At 37.2% G+C, this 20888-nt stretch overlaps 1 protein-coding gene and 1 pseudogene across 3 annotated transcripts in view; one reads left to right on the forward strand and one right to left on the reverse strand.

Moving 5' to 3' along the window:
- SLC25A12 (solute carrier family 25 member 12) overlaps positions 1-20888 on the reverse strand; it is a 199791-nt gene that overhangs the window by 72191 nt on the left and 106712 nt on the right. For 2 of the 3 annotated variants that reach the window (XM_046018996.1, XM_046018994.1), the window contains exons 3-4: positions 12540-12682; positions 701-816 (exon numbers count right to left, since the gene is read on the reverse strand). In XM_046018996.1, the coding sequence (XP_045874952.1) occupies positions 701-816; positions 12540-12682 (259 nt within the window). Of the gene's footprint in view, positions 1-700; positions 817-12539; positions 12683-20888 lie in introns of those variants that run through there. The other variant, XM_046018995.1, reaches the window with a different exon arrangement.
- LOC123951287 lies at positions 11217-11346 on the forward strand (annotated as a pseudogene).

Below are 20888 nucleotides of genomic sequence, written 5' to 3' on the forward strand. Positions count from 1 at the left end.
AAATTCTCAGGTACTTTAAACACAAACTAATTTCCACAAATAAGCATCTTTAAAAACTAACACACGGCTACAGATAGAAATTCCAGTTTATATGCTTGTCAAACAATGACATTGCGCTAAATTATGAGTCTACCAAAGGGTTTCTATCAATTTTACATTTAATACAGATTTCAATTTCAACGTACTAGGCTTGTTTCCTAAAATCAAAAATCTATAATGGGGGTTTAGAGAATGCTAACTATTCTTAACTCCCTCCTTCGGTTCCATTCTTGGTGCCACAATGACAGAGCAGCAATTTTCCAGACTGCTATTGAAAAGCTCTGCACTCTCTACCCAAAAATTCCTTAAAGAATGACAAGATTATTCCATGTTGTTCACAGTCTGTTTCATAAAGAATTTTGTCCAGGCTAGCCCAGAACAAGAAAATTTTACACCACCTATTTTAGGAATGTAAAGTGTCAATGACTCAATGAGCAATGGCATTCCTAGATTCCTTATTTTTTTGCAATAGTCTAAAGTTTTGAAGGAAACACACCATTTTAATTTTATCTATGTAAATTCTTTCAGGAAATTAATACTTCACTTATGGACTAGCTCCTAAATAAGCAGCAATCTATATGCAGTTACTAGATTTAGCATTTAAAGACTGGACCAGCCTTACTGACTTCACTTATCACTTATAATCTTTTTTTTTCCTTACCAAATGTCACCTCTCCATTTCCACTCTTGTCAAACAATTGGAAAGCCACTATGAACATAGAATCTGGAGCACATAAAACAGATTCAAATGCCAAGAACTCTTGATAGGAGATCAACCTGGAATAAGATATAAAATGTTATTGGTTGGTAAAGAAAGGAAAATATCAGGCATTTAACCTGTCCTTACTATATGCTATAGGGGATAACCAAATAATTAAAAAAGGGAAGTTTCGGGGCGCCTGGGTGGCTCAGTGGTTTAAGCCTCTGCCCTCGGCTCAGGTCATGATCTCAGGGTCATGGGATCGAGCCCCACATCAGGCTCTCAGCTCAGTGGGGAGCCTGTTTCTCCCTCTCTCTCCGCCTGCCTCTCTGCCTACTTGTGACCTCTCTCTCTGTCAAATAAATTAAAAAAAAAAAAATTTAAAAAAAAAGGGAAGTTTCTCTTTACAGAGGTATTCCAGATAATAAAGAAAGAAGGAAGGAATGATAGAATTAGAATACTACCCTTTTGTGAATCCCTAATAAATGAATGGACCTGGGCAATAAGCAATCACTCCTAAAATCACAAAAAGAGAAAGAACTAGACCAAAAATAATTAAACCTGAAGCTGATAGTCTCTAGATCATAGTTTCTCAACCATTGTGTTTAACAGCACCGTTTTAAGCTAGATAATTCTTTGTTGTGGGGCCTCCTGGACAATGTATCATGTTTAGCAGCAACCCTGGCCTCTGCCCACCAAACTGCAAATTGCCAACACCCATGTTGAGACCCACTGCTTTCCATGTAATCAATTTATAGAAAATACAAAGGACAAAGGAACATGTTAAACATCACCACAGAAACACAATCAGTATAAGTGCAGACTGGAGGAAACTGTAGCATGAACATTCTGTACTTGCAAAAAAACAAAAACAAAAATTTTTAAAAAAAATTTTGAAAGAAAATATGGAGGAGAACTTCGTTAAAGACCTAAAAGATATAGTAATTAGTTACAAGATACAGATCTTATTTGGATTCTGATTTAAATGAAGAAAAATTTTTTAATTTATGAGAAAATTAGCAAATGATAATAATTATATAACAAATGCTTGATGATATTAAGAAATTGATGTTAATGTTTTTGAGGAGGTTTGTTCTGCTTTCGTAATTTTTCTTATCTTTTTTGAGACATACACAAATATTTACAAACAAAATGTATCATTTGGAATAACTCCAAACTAATCCAGGGGATGAAAGAGTGGAAAGAGGCATAAATAATACTAATTTAATAATTATTTTAATAATTACTAAAACTTGATGATGAGGATATTGAATTCACTACACTAGTTTGTTTTTTATGTTTGAAATGTTGGTAATATATTTTTTAGGGGCACCAGGGTGGCTCAGTTAAGCATCCAACTCTTGGTCTCAGCTCACAGGTCTTGACCTCAGGGTGATGAATTCAAGCCCTGTGCTGGGCTACACGCTGGGCATGGAGCCTACATAAAAAATTTTTTTAAAGAAAATACATTTTTTAAAGGAAATTTCAAAACAAAAGGGGGGGGAACTAAAACATATTGAGTCCTAGAATACTCAGGGTTATGAAATTAGCCAGTGGCCAAAATTACACTAAAATTGTCTTTGATGATCTTTTTGGGGGGAGAGGGGGATGAGTGGGAGTGGGGGAGTGCACAGAGAGAGAATCTCAAGCAGGCTCCTCATGCAGCACAGAGCCCAACCTGGGGCTCACACTCACAACCCCGAGATCATGACCTGAGCTTAACCAGCTGAGCACCCCACGTTCAATGATCTTATCATAGAGCCAGTATATGCTAGTGTAGAGTCATCTTCCACAGCAAGCTTTGTTGCAAAGATTCCACAGCCTGTTGTTGCTATTGGGAAGTGACTAGTATCCAAGTAAAAGCATTATAAAAATCTGTTTTTATAAATATATAATACATACACTGATTGATTTATTTACTTATTTATATTAGTAATGGTGTTGACTTTTATTCTCAAATGGCCTGGTTTGGGCAACACATTTACAGTCACACTATAGAAAGGAGCAGACCTAATCTTCAATGTCTCCTAGCCCCTCAGGATCTGATCTCTGCACACCGTCCCCTTGCTCTCTGCACTCCAGCCCACTCACTTTTTTTTTTTTTTTTTTGGACAGAGAGAGACACAGCAAGAAAGGGAACATAAGCAGGGGGAGTGGGAGAGGGAGAAGCAGGCTTCCCACCAAGCAGACGCCCCTAACACATTCACTTTTAATCCATGCTCCTTCCACTCAAGACCATCACTCAGCATTTCATTCTGCTTGGAATTATCCCACCATCTCCAAACTTTCGTCCATTTAATTTGTACCCATCTTTACATAGCTCAGCTCAAGTATCATTTCCTCAAGAGAACCATCTCAGAGTTCCCAGATAACTTTACATACCCTTCACACCCCTAGAGCAACGCACTGTACATTTTCAGAGCCCCTTGTAAAACTTTTATTGAAGTAATTACATAATTCACTGCTTAAAGTCTAATGCCCAGGATGCCTGGTGGCTCAATCAGTTGAGCATCTGCCTTCAGCTCAGGTAATGATCCCAGGATCCTGGGATCAAGTCCTACATTGGGGTCCTTGCTCAGCAGGGAGCCTGCTTCTCCCACTGCCAGCTCTGCTGGCTGCTCCCCCTGCTTGTGCTATCTCTCTCTCTCTCTCTCTGACAAATAAATAAATAGAATCCTTAAGAAAACAAAATAAAATAAAAAATAAAGTCTAATTTCCTGCAAGAAGATAGGCTTGGGGGCGCCTGGGTGGCTCAGTGGGTTAAAGCCTCTGCCTTCGGCTCGGGTCATGATCCCAGGGTCCTGGGCTCGAGCCCCGCATCGGGCTCTGCTCAGCAGGGAGCCTGCTCCCCCCCCTCTCTCTCTGCCTGCCTCTCTGCCTACTTGTGATCTCTGTCTGTCAGATAAATAAATAAAATATTTTTTTAAAAAAAGAAGATAGTGATTAAAAAAATAAAAAATAAAAATAAAAAAATAAAAAATTAAAAAATAAAAAAAGAAGATAGGCTTGTCACAGAACACAGTGTTGATTCAGGATAGGAACTTATAAATATTCTTGAATAAACTCAATTCAGAATACAAGACTTTTTAGGGAGCCATATTGCTCAACACAGTATTAGGAATGACTACATTTTACATTTTATTTTATGGCCCCATTCATCAAAGATATATTTTACATTCAAAGTTTGATTTTCTATTAAATACTTTGAAATATGTTTAATTTACACAAGTGACATCATATCCAAAGCAATGGTATATTCTATGCCTTTTCCCTTTATTGAGGAAAGGCCTTGTGGTGGTATTGTTCAGGACACTAAAGACCATGACCTCACTGTGCCCCTGATGAAGAATCTTTGGTGAAATTAGGAGCTTGAATGCCTTATGAATCCTGGGAAGAATAATAATCAAACTGTTTACAGGTCACGTGTCATAATATACTTTATGCATTGGTGTACTACTAAAAGCTATGATAAAACTCAAAAATGTAGTTATCATTACAGAAATTCTAGAGCAATAAAAACAAATGAAGTTATAACACATCAAGTATCATCACACACACTGAAAAAGCAATGAGTGGTATGTGGTTTTAATAAGATTATATAACACAAATGAAATAATGATATAAAGGGGGAATTAGAGAAGGCCTTCATTTTCTACAGTATGTCTTTCTGAAATGTTTGAAATTTTTATTATTTACCTTATTTCTTTTGATTATAAGAGCAATGTTAAGAAAAAAAAAAAAGTAACTAGGCTGACAATGGATTAAAAAACAAATCCATCTTGGCTTTTCTGAAACACCCTCAGTAATCTAAATCAAAAATACAATCACCCTGGGGCTCCTGGGTGGCTCAGTGGTAAAGCCTATCCCAGGACCCTGAGATCATGACCTCTGCCTTTGGCTCAGGTCATGATCTCAGGATCCTGGGAGAGAGCCCCACATCGGGCTCTCTGCTCAGCAGGGAGCCTGCTTCCCTCTCTCTCTTTCTCTGCCTGCCTCTCTGCCTACTTGAGATCTCTCTCTGTCAAATAAATAAATAAAATCTTGAAAAAAGAGATTTAAAAAAATACGATTACCCTGAAATACAGAATATGTAGCTTTCAAATACATTTTATACTTAGTAGCACAACTTACTGTTTTTAGGAGAAAAGGTAGAAGACTTTTTCCTTAACTAGCAAAGGTTATAAACAGTCGGCTGGCAGACAGAATTTGGACCACACATGTTTTCTTTGGCATGCAAAGTATAATTTTTTTAGTTACATTAGTTGCCAACAGTAAGAAATCTTAAGTACTTCACACAAATATCCAGTTTTCTGGTTTCTCTTATTAAACTGCAAGCGTGGGCAACAGTTTTCTCTCCCAAGTAGCACAGCTCCCTGGAGCCAAAGCAGAAGCTGCCTCTTCACAAGACCAGGGCCCACTGGTTATCTGACTCCACCCCTGTGGACCCTCATGTAGGTTTCCAACTAAGTAGACCTTTGTCTAAAATATAAAGTCTGCAGATTCTAAATACCTACATTTCTTAGGGTGCCTGGGTGGCTCAGTTGGTTAAGAAGGTATTGGGGGAGGGTGCCTGGGTGGCTCGGTGGGTTAAGCCTCTGCCTTGGGCTCAGGTCACGATCCCAGTGTCCTGGGATCAAGCCCTACATCAGGCTCCTTGCTCAGCGGGGAGCCTGCTTCTCCCCTGCCTGCCATTCCCTGTGCTTGTGCTTGCTCTCTCTCTCTCTCACTCACTCGGTCAAATAAATAAATAATATCTTAAGAAAAAAAAAAAGAGAGAGAGAGAAGGTATTGGGGGAATACATAACCAATCCTCACTACTCACAGGTACCTTGGTTACATAGAGTGATTTTTTTGAAGAAAGTTTAATTAAGAAATACAAAAGCAGGGGCCCATGGGTGACGCAGTCAGTTAAGCCTCTAACTCAGGTCCTATCTCAGGGTGGTGAGATCCAGCCGCCACCACCCCTCCCAACCACCCTCCGCGCACAGAGCCTGCATGAGCCACTTCCCTCTGCCCTTCCCCACCACGCTCGTGCCTCTCTCTCTCAAATAAATAAATCTTAGAAACACAAAACCATCAGCAACTTAAAAATAAGTCACTTCATATTATTCAGCCTTAAAAAGGAATGCAATTCTGATTGATATATGCTGTAACATAGATGAATCTTGAAAACAAAATACTAAGCAAATGTAGCCAAACACAAAAGGACAAATATTACATTATTCACTTTATATGAAATACCTAGCATAGTCAAACTCATTAGAAACAGAAAGTAGAATAGAGGTTACTAGGGGCTGCGTACTGGGACAAAACAGGGACTCACTATTTAATAGATATGGAGTTTCAGTATGAGAAGATGAAAAAATTGGTGGCTATGGATGGTAGTGACGGTAATAGAACAATATGAATGTACTTAATGCCACTGAACTGTACACTTAAAAATAGTTAAAATGTATTTCATTTTTTATTATCTATGTTATTTTTATATTTAATTTAATTTTATATATTATATATTTTATATTTTAATTTATTATATTATATATTTTGTTTTTATTATATATTTTTTATTTTACATATTTTATAAACTTTTAATTATATATTTTAATTTTATTATATATATTTTTTGTTATTTTATTATATATTTAATGTCTATTACACATTTTTTATTTTATTTTATATTTTATACTTTATTATATTTTTATTTTATTATATTTTGTTATATATTTTTATTTTATTATATATTTATTGCATATTTTTATTTTGTTATGTATATTTTAGTATATATTTTATTATATTTATTTTATCATATATATTTTAATATAATATATATTTTTATTTTATTATATATTTTTTAATATAATAAAAACGTCACCTGAAATTACCCAGGTATATGTATTTATCAAAATTCTGCAAATGTACCTTTAAGTTTTATATTTGTCACTGTCTATAAATTTTACATCTAAAGAAATCACTCAAATACTGAAATCCAGTTAATAATATGCATGCTGAAATATCCAAGGAGTATCAGTGTTTGCAATTTACTTTGGAATGTGTGAAAAAATAAGATGGATGGACAGAAAAATAGAGGGATATATGAAAAAGGAAGCATAGAAAAATGTTAATGGTAGAATATGGTAGGTATATAAGTGCACATTGTAAAATTCTTTCAACTTTCCTGAACATTTGAATTTTCAGTATAAAATACTGGGAAGAAGTAGAGTGTGCGGGGCATGGACCACTTTGTCTCTCTGATATACCCCTTATCAATTTTTAGCCCATAGGCATTTTATACCACATGATAATGTAACAATACTTTTCATAAAGCAAGAAATAGCCTATTTATCTGTGAACATGAAGCAAACATGTTCCAGAATAATTTTGAAGGCCCTATTCCCCATATCCTGCAATGAATTCCCTATTGTTAGAAGGTCCTAACCAAGACTTAAGCAGAACAAATGCAAACCACAAGCCACTAACTGGGGCAAAGAAACCATTGCTTAGTTCATACTTTAATAAATGGTTTTAATAAATGGTTTGTTTTCTTTTAATGAGGATGAGGGGTTACCTTCAATTTTTACCATAACTCTTGCTTGACTTTTTACAAAAAACATATATTCATGTTATAACTCTGAAATACTGTATTTTATGAATTGGATGTTTTAAAAATTTTCTACAAAGTTCCTTTTAAATTTACCAAATGGAAACTAATCAAATTTCATAATATTAACATGTTAATTTTGCAATTTTTAGAACAACCAAGATTTCTCCATAAAAGATTTTTCTATATGCATGAAGAATACTTTTACTCTTGGAACGCCAGCTGGTACAGTCAGTAAAGAATCTAACTCTTCCTTTTGGCTTCGGTCATGATCTCAGATGGTGATGTGGAGCCCTGCATCCAGCTCCGCACTCAGTGGGGAGTCTGCTTGGGTTTCTCTCTCCCTCTGCTCCTTATCACCCCCACCCTCCCGTCCACCCAGTGCTCTCTCCCTCTCTGTCTCTAAAATCAATCTTTTTTAAAAAATACATTCTTATATGTATGTAGAACATTAAAGGAAAACAGTTGTGAAAAACAGACAGAAAATAATAGTTTTATACATTACAGGAGAATAGAGCCTCCAGAAGAAATTCTGACTAGAGCTAAATATAGAAACTATAATTCCACAAGTTAGTTTCAAACAAACAGTCTAAACATTTAAGATCAGATCACACAATAATAGTTCCCCAAATCTGCATCTGATGCATAAAATCATTTTGCTTTTCATTATACAACCCCATCTTCAAAGTTTAAGCCACAGTCTCACAAATACTTGGCTAATGGCCTTTACTTTTAGACAACCCATCATGCTATTTATACCACGTAATGTTGCTTCTACATGGCTTTGCACAGCAAACTCTTATATCAAAACCACTACTGCTTATTGGACTATCTATTTGAGCAAAGGAAATGGGGAAGAGGAAAACGCGCAGTCTACATGCTAAGAAAACATGGAACAGGGGGTGGGGGAGTCCAGAGCACAAAAAGGTATGGTATTCACTACTCTTAAACCTGCTTTTCCCACTTATTTATTAACTAAATCACTTAGACCTGCCTATATTAGTTCTATTAATTGAGATTGTGTCTTAGGTAATTATAAACAATGTTATGTCATGCTATTTCAAATTATCTGTACCTATAAGATTCTCATCGAAAAACTACAATAGAGGGGTGCTTACGTGGCACAGTTGATTAAGTGTCTGCCTTCGGTTCGGTCATCATCCCTGAGTCCCAGGATTGAGCCCTGCACTGGGTTTCTTGCTCAGCAAGGAGTTTGATTCTCCCTCTGTCCCTCACCCAACTCATATGTTCTCTCTCAAGTAAATAAAATCTTAAAAAAAAAAAAAAAAGCAGGGGAGCATGGGTGGTTCAGTAGGTGAAGTGTCTGCCTTCGGTTTGGGTCATGATCCCGGGGAACTGGGATGGAGCCCTGCTTTGGGCTCCCTGCTTGGTGGGAAGCCTGCTTTCCCTCTCCTAGTCCCCCCTCCCTTGTGTTCCCTTTCTCACTGTGTCTCTCTTTGTCAAATAAATAAATAAAATCTTTAAAAACAAACAATAAAAAACCTACAATAAAACCAAGAAATATCTCCCAGGGCTATAAAAAAAGAAGTACCAACTGCAATACTCTATTCTTTCATCACTGCTCTGGGTAAAGGAGTGAGAAACAAAAAGTAGGGGGTAATAAAGAACACTTAAAAAAAAAAAAGATGGGGGTGGGGGGATTGGGAGAGGGGGAGTGGGGTTATGGACATTGGGGAGGGTATGTGCGATGGTGAGTGCTGTGAAATGTGTAAACCTGGTGATTCACAGACCTGTACCCCTGGGGATAAAAATACATTATATGTTTATAAAAAAAAAAAAGAAAGAAAAAATTTTAAAAAACTATTTAAAAAAATTTTTAAAAAGATTATAAGAAGGAAAATGGACTAAAAAGTAAGAGAATTTTGTGTTATTGGGCAAATCAATCAACCTCTCTAAATCTCATTTTCCTTAAATGTTAAACGAGCAAGGGCTGACTACTTGGAATAAATTAAACAGTATCAAAGCTTTTGATTCTCTTGAATTACAAGTATTAAAGAAACATTAACCAGGATATCGAAACTTTTTCGAATTCAAAGACGTCTCCCTCCTGAAAACCTGGTTTCTCCCACAGAAAAATGCAGATATAAATTCACTCTTTTTGCAGTATATTTCAGCAAGTTCAGGAATCCCTGGAGACAAGCCATGAATACAAGGTTAAGAATTGCTGTGTTTCAGGGTGTTGGTTGGCTCAGGTCATGATCTTAGTTAGGGCTGTGAGATCAAGCCCCACCTAAGATTCTCTTTCTCCCTCTCTTAAAGAAAAAAAAAAAAAGGAATTGCTGTGCTTCTAGAAAATTCCACCTTTCTCTGCTTTTGGAAATAATCTAATGTTTCATAAACTCATTTAATTTTTAGGATCTGACTCTTTGCATCAGATTTCCTACCCAATCCCAATTTGACTCATTCCAAAGAGAAGAAAACAGGAAGCTTAAAAAGTTTCTAAAGTCTGAAATAGGGGCACCAGTGGCTCAGTCATTAAGCATCTGCATTCGGCTCAGGTCATGACCCCAGAGTCCTGGGATCAGCTCCACATTGGGCTCCTTGCTGCTTGGGGAGCCTGCTTCTCCCTCTCCCAACCCCCTGCTCATGTTCCCTCTCTCGCTGTGTCTCTCTCTGCCAAATGAATAATAAATTCTTTAAAAATAAATAAAATAAAATCTGAAATAAAAAAGGTTTACTATTGGGGCGCCTGGGTGGCTCAGTAGGTTAAAGCCTCTGCCTTCGGCTCAGGTCATGATCTCAGGTCCTGGGATGGAGCCCCACATTGGGCTCTCTGCTCAGCAGGGAGCCTGCTTCTTCCCTCTCTCTCTGCCTGCCTCTCTGCCTACTTGTGGTATCTCTCTCTATCAAATAATAAATTATTTTTTAAAAAAATATTTACTGTTGAAGGGAAGGGGGAAAAAAGATTTACCTTCTACAAAGCGAAGCAGGTTTGCTTTAAAGTGAACATTATCAACATTATTTGATACACTTCACTAGCCAAAACCCATCTTTGATCTACTCTGTCAGCTTAAACCCTTGGTTCTACTCAACCACATTAATGATGCAACTGAGTCTGGGAGAACCACATGAAGCATCAAAAAAAAAAAACAACCAAAAAAAAAAAAAAAACCACTTACTCAGATGGACCAGAGCAGATGGTCACAAATGAAGCATCTGGAAAGATACAGGTACTCTGAAAGCAGGTCTCAGGCCAAATTAATGACAATAAATACTCTCATAATTTCTGAAAGATCTAAATGTATATGTTACCTTTAAAAATTCTGAAGACTGAATTCTGATTAAAAATACCTTTTATACATGTTATTGCCTAACCACTACTGAGAAATCCAATGACTGAATACCCCATAGTAACTTACCAGCTGATTTGACAAATCTTTTGAAATTAATTTATTTACTCATTTAAGTAATCTCTACGCCCAATGTGAGGCTTGAACTCAAGACCCCAAAATCAAGAGTCTCATGCTCTACTAATTGAGCCAGCCGGTTTGACTTTTTTAGAGGCAAGTCACAAAAAGTATGTAAGTTCCCCAATATCTACTATTGATAAATTATATAAAATCTTTATTTAAGATAGAAAATACTCATAGCAGACTTCATGCACTATACTAGGTTCTGTGGGAAAACACAAATAAGTACAATACTAACGCTGGACTCAACTGAGATAACAACATTTCCAGTTTAACAACTACAGTAGTTTCCTAAATGCATTTCACTGCATGTACAAGTTTCACCCTACTCCAACCTACCATTTTTCTAAAAATCTGATCATTTCTGTGGTAATAGAAATAACTTTTAACAACTCCTCGCTGACTAGTTTTTCACACAACTACCTCTACAAGTAGGAGAAAGAACCTGGTCTACGGCCATACCACCCTGAACGCGCCCGATCTCGTCTGATCTCGGAAGCTAAGCAGGGTCGGGCCTGGTTAGTACTTGGATGGGAGGAGAAAGAACCTGGGCCTTTGAAGGCCTGAGGATGTAGCCTGGTACTCACAAAGCACGACAAAATTCTCTTTATAATTCATAAAAATAATCCATTTGCTCTGTAGTACAATATTTGATTTTAATATAAAAATGGTGAGCTTTTCCCCTGAGTAAACTGACACTGCAGTAGGATGCATCTTGCTATTTCTGTGTCCGCACACACCCCTGCACTGCCAGGCTAAAAATACTTCCAAGACTAAGTCACGTGCCTTCAGGACACAGTCAAACCTTAGCACATAAGGTCCCCAGTTCCACTCCAGCCACAACTCCAACAGCAACAAAGCAACACCACAGCCAAGGTACACAAAATACAACTTCCCCAGTGTCACTCCCCAAAACACATACACACGCAGGCACACAATGCACACTCTCCTTGATGTTTCACACCACTGCTGTTCCCTTTCCTAGAACTCTCCTTCCTACTTATCAGACCACTAGTAACTCCCCGTTCATCTTGCCAGACTTCACTCAAGTATCACCTCATCCATAATGCTGTCCTGATCACCCAAAACAGAGTTAACCCTGATTTCTTGGGTGTCCTTTGTAACTTTCATATACTTCTATTAGAGCACCTCCTTCCCAAAGTATTATTTTGTTTACGTATCCTCTTTCTCACTAGGCCATGAGTTTCTTCTTAAGGCCAAGAACCCCATTTTATTTATGCTTATATTACTAAGGTGTGACAGGGCCTTGCTAATGGTGGTTTTCAATAAATGGTTGTCAAATAAATGAGTAAACAGATAAATGAATAAATACCACCCTCTAAATTCTTCCCTGATTTATTCTTCTTCATAGCACTTGTAACCTAACATACTCTAGTTCACTTTTAAATTTGTATGTTGCTTTTGCATTTATCAGTTAGCTCACTGGTGGAATTCTAGGCCTTAGAACATTGTCTAAAATATAGTAGGTATTCAGTATTTTTTGTATGAATGAAAGAAATACACTCAGTTTTCTGAAAACCATTCTGTTCAGATTCAATAGAAAATACAGTTTAAAAAAAAAAAAAAAACAAGAAAAAATGCTAGTTATGCCAAATCCCTAATAATGGCAGCAAGTGACACTTTTTATAAACTTCTAAGAAAAAGATATGGTTTATAAATTCCAGATGGTCATAGGCAAACTTAGGGTTTACTATTTTTTAGTAAGATATTGCAGAACATTTATTTTCAAAAAATGTATAAAGGTTCTTACCCATCCTTGGTTTGATCAGCTACTCCTGCCAAGAGCTGCACAATCTTCGGATTGCTATTTGGATCATTATACAGTCCAAGATAACGCTGCACAAAGTCTTCTGGGGTCATGTAATGTTCTCCATCGACCTCAGTACTGGCATACTAAAAAATAAATAATGTATACTTAAAAATTAAAATTATTTAACATCACCTTGTAGCCAAAAAAAATGTTCTGTGAAAAGGTAAATCAAAGGCCAGTATCAAAATCGTAATAAAGATAATAAAGGCAGGACTTTTCTCTGGATAGTGAAAAATACTCAAGGCTGATTTAAGAACATTGGCAAAGTACTGATACATGCTATAACATGGGCAAACCTTGAAAACATTCTAAGTTAAAGAAGCCAAACACAAAAGGCCACAGACTGTATGATCCCTTTTACAAATGAAATGTCCACAATAGGCAAATCCACAGTGACAGAAAGCAGAGGCATGGTTGCCAGGAACTGGAAGGAGGGAGAAATGAGAGTCACTGCTTAAACATATATGGGGTTTCTTCGTGGGGGGCAATGAAAATGTCCTGGAATTAGATGGTGGCAATGGCCACACGACACTGTAAATATACTAAACAATAATGCACTGTAAACTTTAAAATGGTGAATTTTGTTATGTGACCTTTTTTTCATCAGAACATATAATACTTGAGAAGAAATATGAGAAAGACGAGGAAAGGTGAAAGGGCAGCTGAGGTGACCAAGATCTGAGAGTGAGAAGATGACATCTGTAGACTCCTAGAGGCTTTCCACCCCAACAGCAAGGAGCTGTTGGTGGAGGGCAGAGGGGTGCAGGACAAACTACTAAACCTTAGAAAGTAAAATGAATGAGAAGAGCATGACAAAGAAGACCTTTCATCATAGGTATTTGTTCTATATTCCAATAGTTGAAAAAAAAGAAACAAAAATATTCTGCTTTTATGTGATTAATTTTTACAAAGAAAAAAATAATACCTGCCTATCAAATAAATACCTCATTATTTTAAGGGTTTTATATACTATGGCATGATCAAACATAAAGAACCAAAGTTCTCAGGGTGCCTGGGTGGCTCAGTGGGTTAAAGCCTCTGCCTTCGGCTCAGGTCATGATCCCAGGGTCCTGGGATGGAGCCCCGCATCGGGCTCTCTGCTCAGCGGGGAGCCTGCTTCCTCCTCTCTCTCTCTCTGCCTGCTTCTCTGCCTACTTGTGATCTCTGTCTGTCAGATAAATAAATAAAATCTTAAAAAAAAAAAAAAAAAGAACCAAAGTTCTCCTCTTTTGGGTTGCAGCTGACCAATTTAGCTACTTCAATCAAATATCAAAGCAGTAATATCAGAAAATTTCCCAGAATTGAAGAATACACTCACTAAATTGCCAAACTAAGTGCCAAAAAAACAAAACAAAACAACCCACGCAGGACCTGGCCCATCATCATAAAATTACAGAATACCAGAATAAAGAGAAAATCCTGAAAGTTTTCAAAGACCAAAAAAAAAAAAAAAAAAAGTCACTTATAAAGAATTATGAATCACAAGCATCAATGATTCCTCAACAGAAACACTGACAGCTTAAAGACAGTGCAGTAAGACCTTGAAAATTCTAAGATAAAGGAGTTCCAGCCTAGATTTCTAAACCGAGCCAAACTTTCAATCAGTTGTAAGAGTAGGTTAACAGTACTTTGAAGGGGTGCCTTACTTAGCTGGCCTTACTCGGTTGGGCATCTGACTCTTGGTTTCAGCTCAGGTTATGGTCTCAGGGTCATGAGATCAAGTCCTATGGCCAGCTCGGTGCTCAGCAGGCAGGCTGCTTCTCTCCCTCTCCTCTGTCCCTCCCCTTGTTCATGCACCTCTAAAATGGATAAACCTTTAAATAAAAATAAAAGTACTTTGAGATATCCATGTTCTCAATACTTCTTTCTCGCATCGTGTACCTTCTCAGAAAGCTATAGAAGCATTTACTCCATCAAAAAGAGGCATGAACCAAGTCAGAGGAAGATGTAGGATCCAGGAATCAGCTGATCCAACCCAGGAAAGTGGCCAAGAGAAATCCCTGGACAAGAACTGTGCTGCAGGCCTCTAGAGTCCATGGTCCTGGCAGGGAGCAGACAAAGGACTCCAAGAAGGAAAGCCACTGGGAAAAATGGAGTGTTAAATTACCCAAGGCATTTGGCTATATGGAAAATAACATTGGGAGGAGTAGTAGTATTCTTTGTTCAAATGTCATCTTCTCAAGAGATCTACTCGGGGCGCCTGGGTGGCTCAGTGGTTTAAGCCGCTGCCTTTGGCCTTCGGCTCAGGTCATGATCTCAGGGTCCTGGGATCGAGCCCCGCATCGGGCTCTCTGCTCCACAGGGAGCCTGCTTCCTCCTCTCTCTCTGCCTGCCTCTCTGCCTACTTGTGATCTCTCTCTCTGTCAAATGAATAAATAAAATCTTTATAAAAAATTGTTAAAAAAAAAAAAAAAAAGAGATCTACTCTTATCACCCTATTTAGTATTACAACCCATGCCTGCACCAATATTCCCAGTTCCCCTTATGTTGCTCTTCTTTCCCCCTTGGCACCTATCACTTTCTAACACACTATGTACTTTACTTTATTGTATGTATTTACTTTACTTTATTTCTTTATTATGTTTATTGCCTATCTCCCAACAAAGGAAGGAATCTTTGTCTAGTTTGTTCACTGTTGGGTCCCAAGCACCAAGAATAATGGCATACAGTGGGCCATCAGTAAATATTTGTTAAGTTAATGGATTGGTATTAGGCACACAAATTGCTAAGTAAATAAAAAGTTAGGTAATTTTTAACTCTATGAGAAAGTAAATTATGAAAAGGTATTTTTGTTGTAGAAAAACAAGAAATAGGGGTGCCTAGGTGGCTCAGTTGTTAAGTGTCTGCCTTTGGCTCAATTCGTGATCCCAGGGTACTGGGATCGAGCCCCGCATCTGGCTCCATGCTCAGCGGGTAGCCTGTTCCTCCCTTCTCCCACTTCCCCTGCTTATGTTCCTTCTCTCACTGTGTCTCTCTCTGTCAAATAAATTTTTTAAAAATCTAAAAAAAAAAAAAGTAAATATAATACATGACTTGGCTCAAAATAAATAGTATTTATAGTCATAATAATATAGATACAAGTATTAATTACAATGATAAACATACTGAGAGGAAGGGAGGGGGAAGGAAGGAGGACATAGTATAAGGAAGTCCTCAACTACTATCATGGGAAGTCAGTAATGTCTAGCAACAGCAATATAGAAACATGAAGTAAAATACAAAATAAATAGCTAAGAGATGTGGTTGCTTCTAAGAAACAAGACAGGGATGGGAAGGCTCAAAGCAAAGGACTATTGGTTTACTTTTTGGTTAAGTGTTTCAAATATTCTCATTTGTGATTCTGACTAAACCAAGCAACCGACTCTTTCAACAAGGAGAGAATTAAATAAAAAATGTTTCTTGTGTCATATTCTGAAACACACCACAGAGGCTATCACAGCCAATGCTTTATTAGCCTGCGCAAGAAGTAGTCCAAGGTAGACGTGTTTTTACCAGCTTGTACTACCAAAAAACACCTAACAAATATCACCTCAAAATAAAGTCATTTTTCTACATACTATAATAGTGAGTGGATTCCACCAATTCCTGTCAACTACTTCTTTTGCTCTTTGTTCTTCAATGTTCTTCAAAATCTGACATGTTTTACCAAAATCAGAAAACCACGGAGTTAATAGGATAGGCAGGAGTGGGGAAAGGCACAATATCAGGAAGACTACTGCAACTGAAAAGAGGAATCAACACAAGGAAATCTAAAAATAGAATTTAAGGACACTGCCAAGTCAACAACTCACTAGAATATGAGTGCCAAACAATGGTATGGGAAATGTACTATAGGATTCAAAAAGGCGTGGTTCATTCTAAGAACAGGTAGAATGGGCCTGCAGTAGGAAGGAGAAAGTAACGTTCAGAATAGGCCTTGAAAATAAAATTCAATTTTAACTGCAAACAGACACGGTCTTTCAGACTTAAAAAAAAAAAGAAAGAAAGAAAGAAAAACAATGAACAAATATAGAAATTTTAAATTTCTTTTTCCTTTTTTGGGGGAAGGAGAGAGTTAGTTGAAAAAGAAATGGTAATGAAGAGAGGATACATGCAGAAGGTGAGACCAAAAAAGCAGTTTGAGACCAGATGATGGAAAACTTTGAATGCTAAGCTGAATAGTCTGACATCCATTCTTTGGGGCATGGGATGCCACTAAAATTTTAGAGGATAGAGATGTGATTTAACCTGTGCTCTCTCTAGTGGCAATGGAAAAGATGGTTTGGAGAGCACAGAAACTGACTGGGGGCAGGGAGACCAAGTGTCCATTACTGAAGATCCAGGTGAAAAAGGATGAAGCCTGAACCAAGCGGGTGGGAGTGGAAATAAGAAAAAAATGGGTACTTTCACCCCTTGCTAATGGCTTTTTTAAAATGATTTTCTTTAAAAAAGATTTTTTTTAAGATTTTAATTATTTATTTGTCACAGAGAGAGAGAGAGAGCACAAGTAGTCAGTGGCAGGGAGAGGCAGAAAGAGAAGCAGGCTCCCCATTGCACAAGAAGCTGACACGAAAGTTGATTCCAGGACCCTGGGATCATGACCTGAGCCGAAGGCACCCGCTGAACCGACTGAGCCACCCAGGCGTTCCTAAACGATTTTCATAATGTTAGTCACACCATTCAAAATTCAAAAGGTACAAAATGGTATACAGTGAAAAGTCTTCCTAACACCTTGGTCTCTAGTCACTCAATACCCCACTCCAGAGGCAGTCAATTTCTTGTATATCCTTCCAGATGTTTTATGCATAAATGATTATACATATATGAGATATATGCATATACATGCTAATGTGTACGTATGCAAATATGCATGAATATTCTTACCTATTTCTTTTTACACAAATGATAATACTGTTCTGTACATCTTGCTTTTTCCCAATTCAGTCATTTTGAAAAGCAATTCAGCAATACATATATACACATACCTATCATATATAAAGAACTATATGAATGCTCACGACCTTTGACAAGGAATCCCAGGTATGAGTCCTATGGAAAATTTAAAAGAAGGAAGAACTAACATGAGATGCAAAATAAAAAAAGATACTAGAGATGGGTTATGGAGATCTTTGTTCTTTCTACAACTGTTTGAAAGCTGCTTGCTTTCCTTAATCTTAATACTTAATACTTTAAAAGAGTATGAAAACATTTCAGAGTTAGTACTAACAAAATGTGGCAACTAATTCTCCATTTCTTTTTGCCACATAGGTATCTCATATCTAAAAGCAGTACCTGAATTTGTCTGCCGGGATTACGACCACTACACACAGAACACACACACACGCACACAGGAAGTATACTGTACTTACAGAATCACCAGGATTTCACAACATTCTTGATTTTATGAGGAAATAGAGCAGCCTTAGCAGAAATCAAGGACACAGCAGCCAACAAGGAAAACAAATGCTTTTGTTGACAAGTACTGGAACAGGATTTGCCAGTGTCTGGGGTTATAAATGATGCCAGAGAATCACTTACCCTGAGGTATTTTGCTAGTGTTTTCCCCAACTCTCCTAGTCTATTTTAACTTGATTTGAACTGAAAGATAAAGTGTATAGCTCAGAGGGGGGAAAAAAACAAGTCTTCTCATCCATAAGGAGTCAGTACTTGACTTTTGCAGGAGACAGTTAACTAATTAACTCATTAAATTAGAGACAATTACTTGGCAATGTCAGTGAGTCTGTTTGCCTGAACAGACAGAACAGAAGAGGGAGTATAGAACTGACTAGAATCTACCCACAGTCAGTCAAGATGCTAAAACATGTTAGGCATTATGTTAACAAAGAAAAGCAGGTACCTTAAAAACAGGTGATGTATTTAAACCAAAAGTATATTTTAAAATACTTTTAAAATAATGACCCGTTTATTTTAAACAACTTCATTACTTTCAATGTTTATTTTAATTGACTGGATAATAATGTTTTAAACAAAGTAAACATGGCCTTGAGTAACACAAAAGGCTAGAAGTCAGAAAACTTTAAGAGGCCGTATTAAGACATCTCTCTGCTAACCAAAATGACTTACATATTTACACTAAAAACAATAAAAAGCAATGTAAAAACAAAGTTTTGGGTCTCCCAAGCTAACAGTTAGGCTAAAAATTTAATATGACAACTAACTTACTCATTTCATCATTTCCATTTTGTTACTGTCATTTCGAAGAGTGAAACAAAATTTCTTTAAATGAAATTGACCAAATACTATATCCACACTCCAAATAACTTTAGAGTTAATCACTTGCCATTTCAAAGATGTTTCTTAAGCAGTTGTAAATCCTTCTTGGGCAGGAATTCAAGGACACATGAAAGACATTGACAAGAAGTGGCTGACATCATCCAAACAAAATAGGTGACTTATTTCTTTATTAAACTTTTTCCAAATCCAACTTAAGTATTTGAATATAAAAGTGCACATAGCTTTGACATTTCCAGAAATATTTAAATTTATATTTATTTCACATGTGCTTGAAAAAGTCTTGACATTCTGAAGACTGAGAAATAAAATGGATCCTAATGAAAGATTAGAATATTTATTGCTGATAAAAGATGGTAGGGTTTCACATATAGATATATACACTGACACTATTGTACTTACACTGAACTACCTCTGGCTCCAAATGAGATGATGTTATCTAGAAACGTTTTGACTACCAGGCCAACAGATCAACATATCAAGGTCTCACTTGACTGAAAGTAAGTTAGACAGTAGTAACTTCTTTAACAATTTACCAAATTTTAACCTATATCACAGGTTACTACAAAGCAGACTTTACAAAGAATTTTCACAAAATCCTAAATTTCTACTGAGTAAGGAGGAAAAGGTTAACTTAAAATTCAATGACACAAATGAATAAAAAACCCAAATAGTCTAAATGAATCAAATTGCCTGTTTAAATGGCTTAAGTTCAGGGGCGCCTGGGTGGCTCAGTGGGTTAAGCCGCTGCCTTCGGCTCAGGTCATGATCTCGGGGTCCTGGGATCGAGTCCCACATCGGGCTCTCTGCTCAGCAGGGAGCCTGCTTCCCTCTCTCTCTCTCTCTGCCTGCCTCTCTATCTACTTGTGATCTCTCTCTGTCAAATAAATAAAAAAAAAAAAAATCTTAAATGGCTTAAGTTCAAAGACAAATAGATCCTTTGATATTTTATATGTCTAAAAGACTTTCCAGAGATTACAAAGAAAAAAAATTTTTTAAGACTTTATTTATTCTTTTGACAGAGAGAGACACAGCAAGAGAGGGAACAGAAGCGGGGGGCGGGGGGGAGAGGGAGAAGCAGGCTTCCCGCTGAGCAGGGAGCCCAATTCGGGGCTTGATCCCAGGACTCCAAGATCGTGACCTGAGCTGAAAGGCAAAGCTTAAGGACTTGAGCCACCCAGGCACCCCATAAAGAAAAATTCTGATCTGCTGTAACTATAAAGCTGGTTGCTTTTTCAAAAGTATACAGTGTATCAAAGGTTTTCTTTTTAAGTACGCACACCAAAACCAAGGTAATATATTTAGAAGCACTACTTGTTAAACCAGAAATCTGCTAACATAAAATCTTCCAGTTATTTTGCATTCACTTAAAAAACATTTATTAAGTACCAATTGTGTGCTGGACACTACGTGTGGTACTAGGGATGCAGGATCACAAAAAAACATAGTTCCTACTCTCACATTAGCTCAGAGTCAGTGGCATGACAGACATTGAAACCAGGGTCAGAAAATGAGTTCTAATCCCCTGTGTGATTTCTTGAGTGAAACACAGCTTCTCTGTGCCTCTTCTCTAATTAAAAAAACAGAAACATAGCTGTCTTGATGTAAGGGGAAAAACGAGATCTTGAACACCAAAGTACTTGGAAATTGTAAAACTAATGTGTATTGAAATACTGTAGTTCTTCTAAAAACTTTAGAAACACAGAAAAGCAGAGGATCCCGGTTTCCCTCCTTGCTTATTCAATTATTCTGCTTTTGCCCAAACGTGAAGGAATTATTATTGTAACTCTTCATCTTCCTCCAAGCCAAGGTCTCCTTGGAGTTGGCTTCCACAGTTCTTGGGTTTACCACATCGGTCCTAACTGGTCTAGCCAGCTTAATCTCCGCTTATCCAACACGTGGCTGTAACATGAGTCAAAACACACTGTTGCTCCATGACTTTGTTCCAACTAAGATGAACTGACATTTTCAGATCTTAATACCCTTTTAATATAAGTAACCCTCAAATGACAATGTCACAAAGTTTGGTAGTTACAGATATCACATAAAGCATTTCCC

The sequence above is a fragment of the Meles meles genome, chromosome 9, assembly GCF_922984935.1.
Source record: "Meles meles chromosome 9, mMelMel3.1 paternal haplotype, whole genome shotgun sequence".
Classification (NCBI taxonomy): Eukaryota; Metazoa; Chordata; class Mammalia; order Carnivora; family Mustelidae; genus Meles; species Meles meles.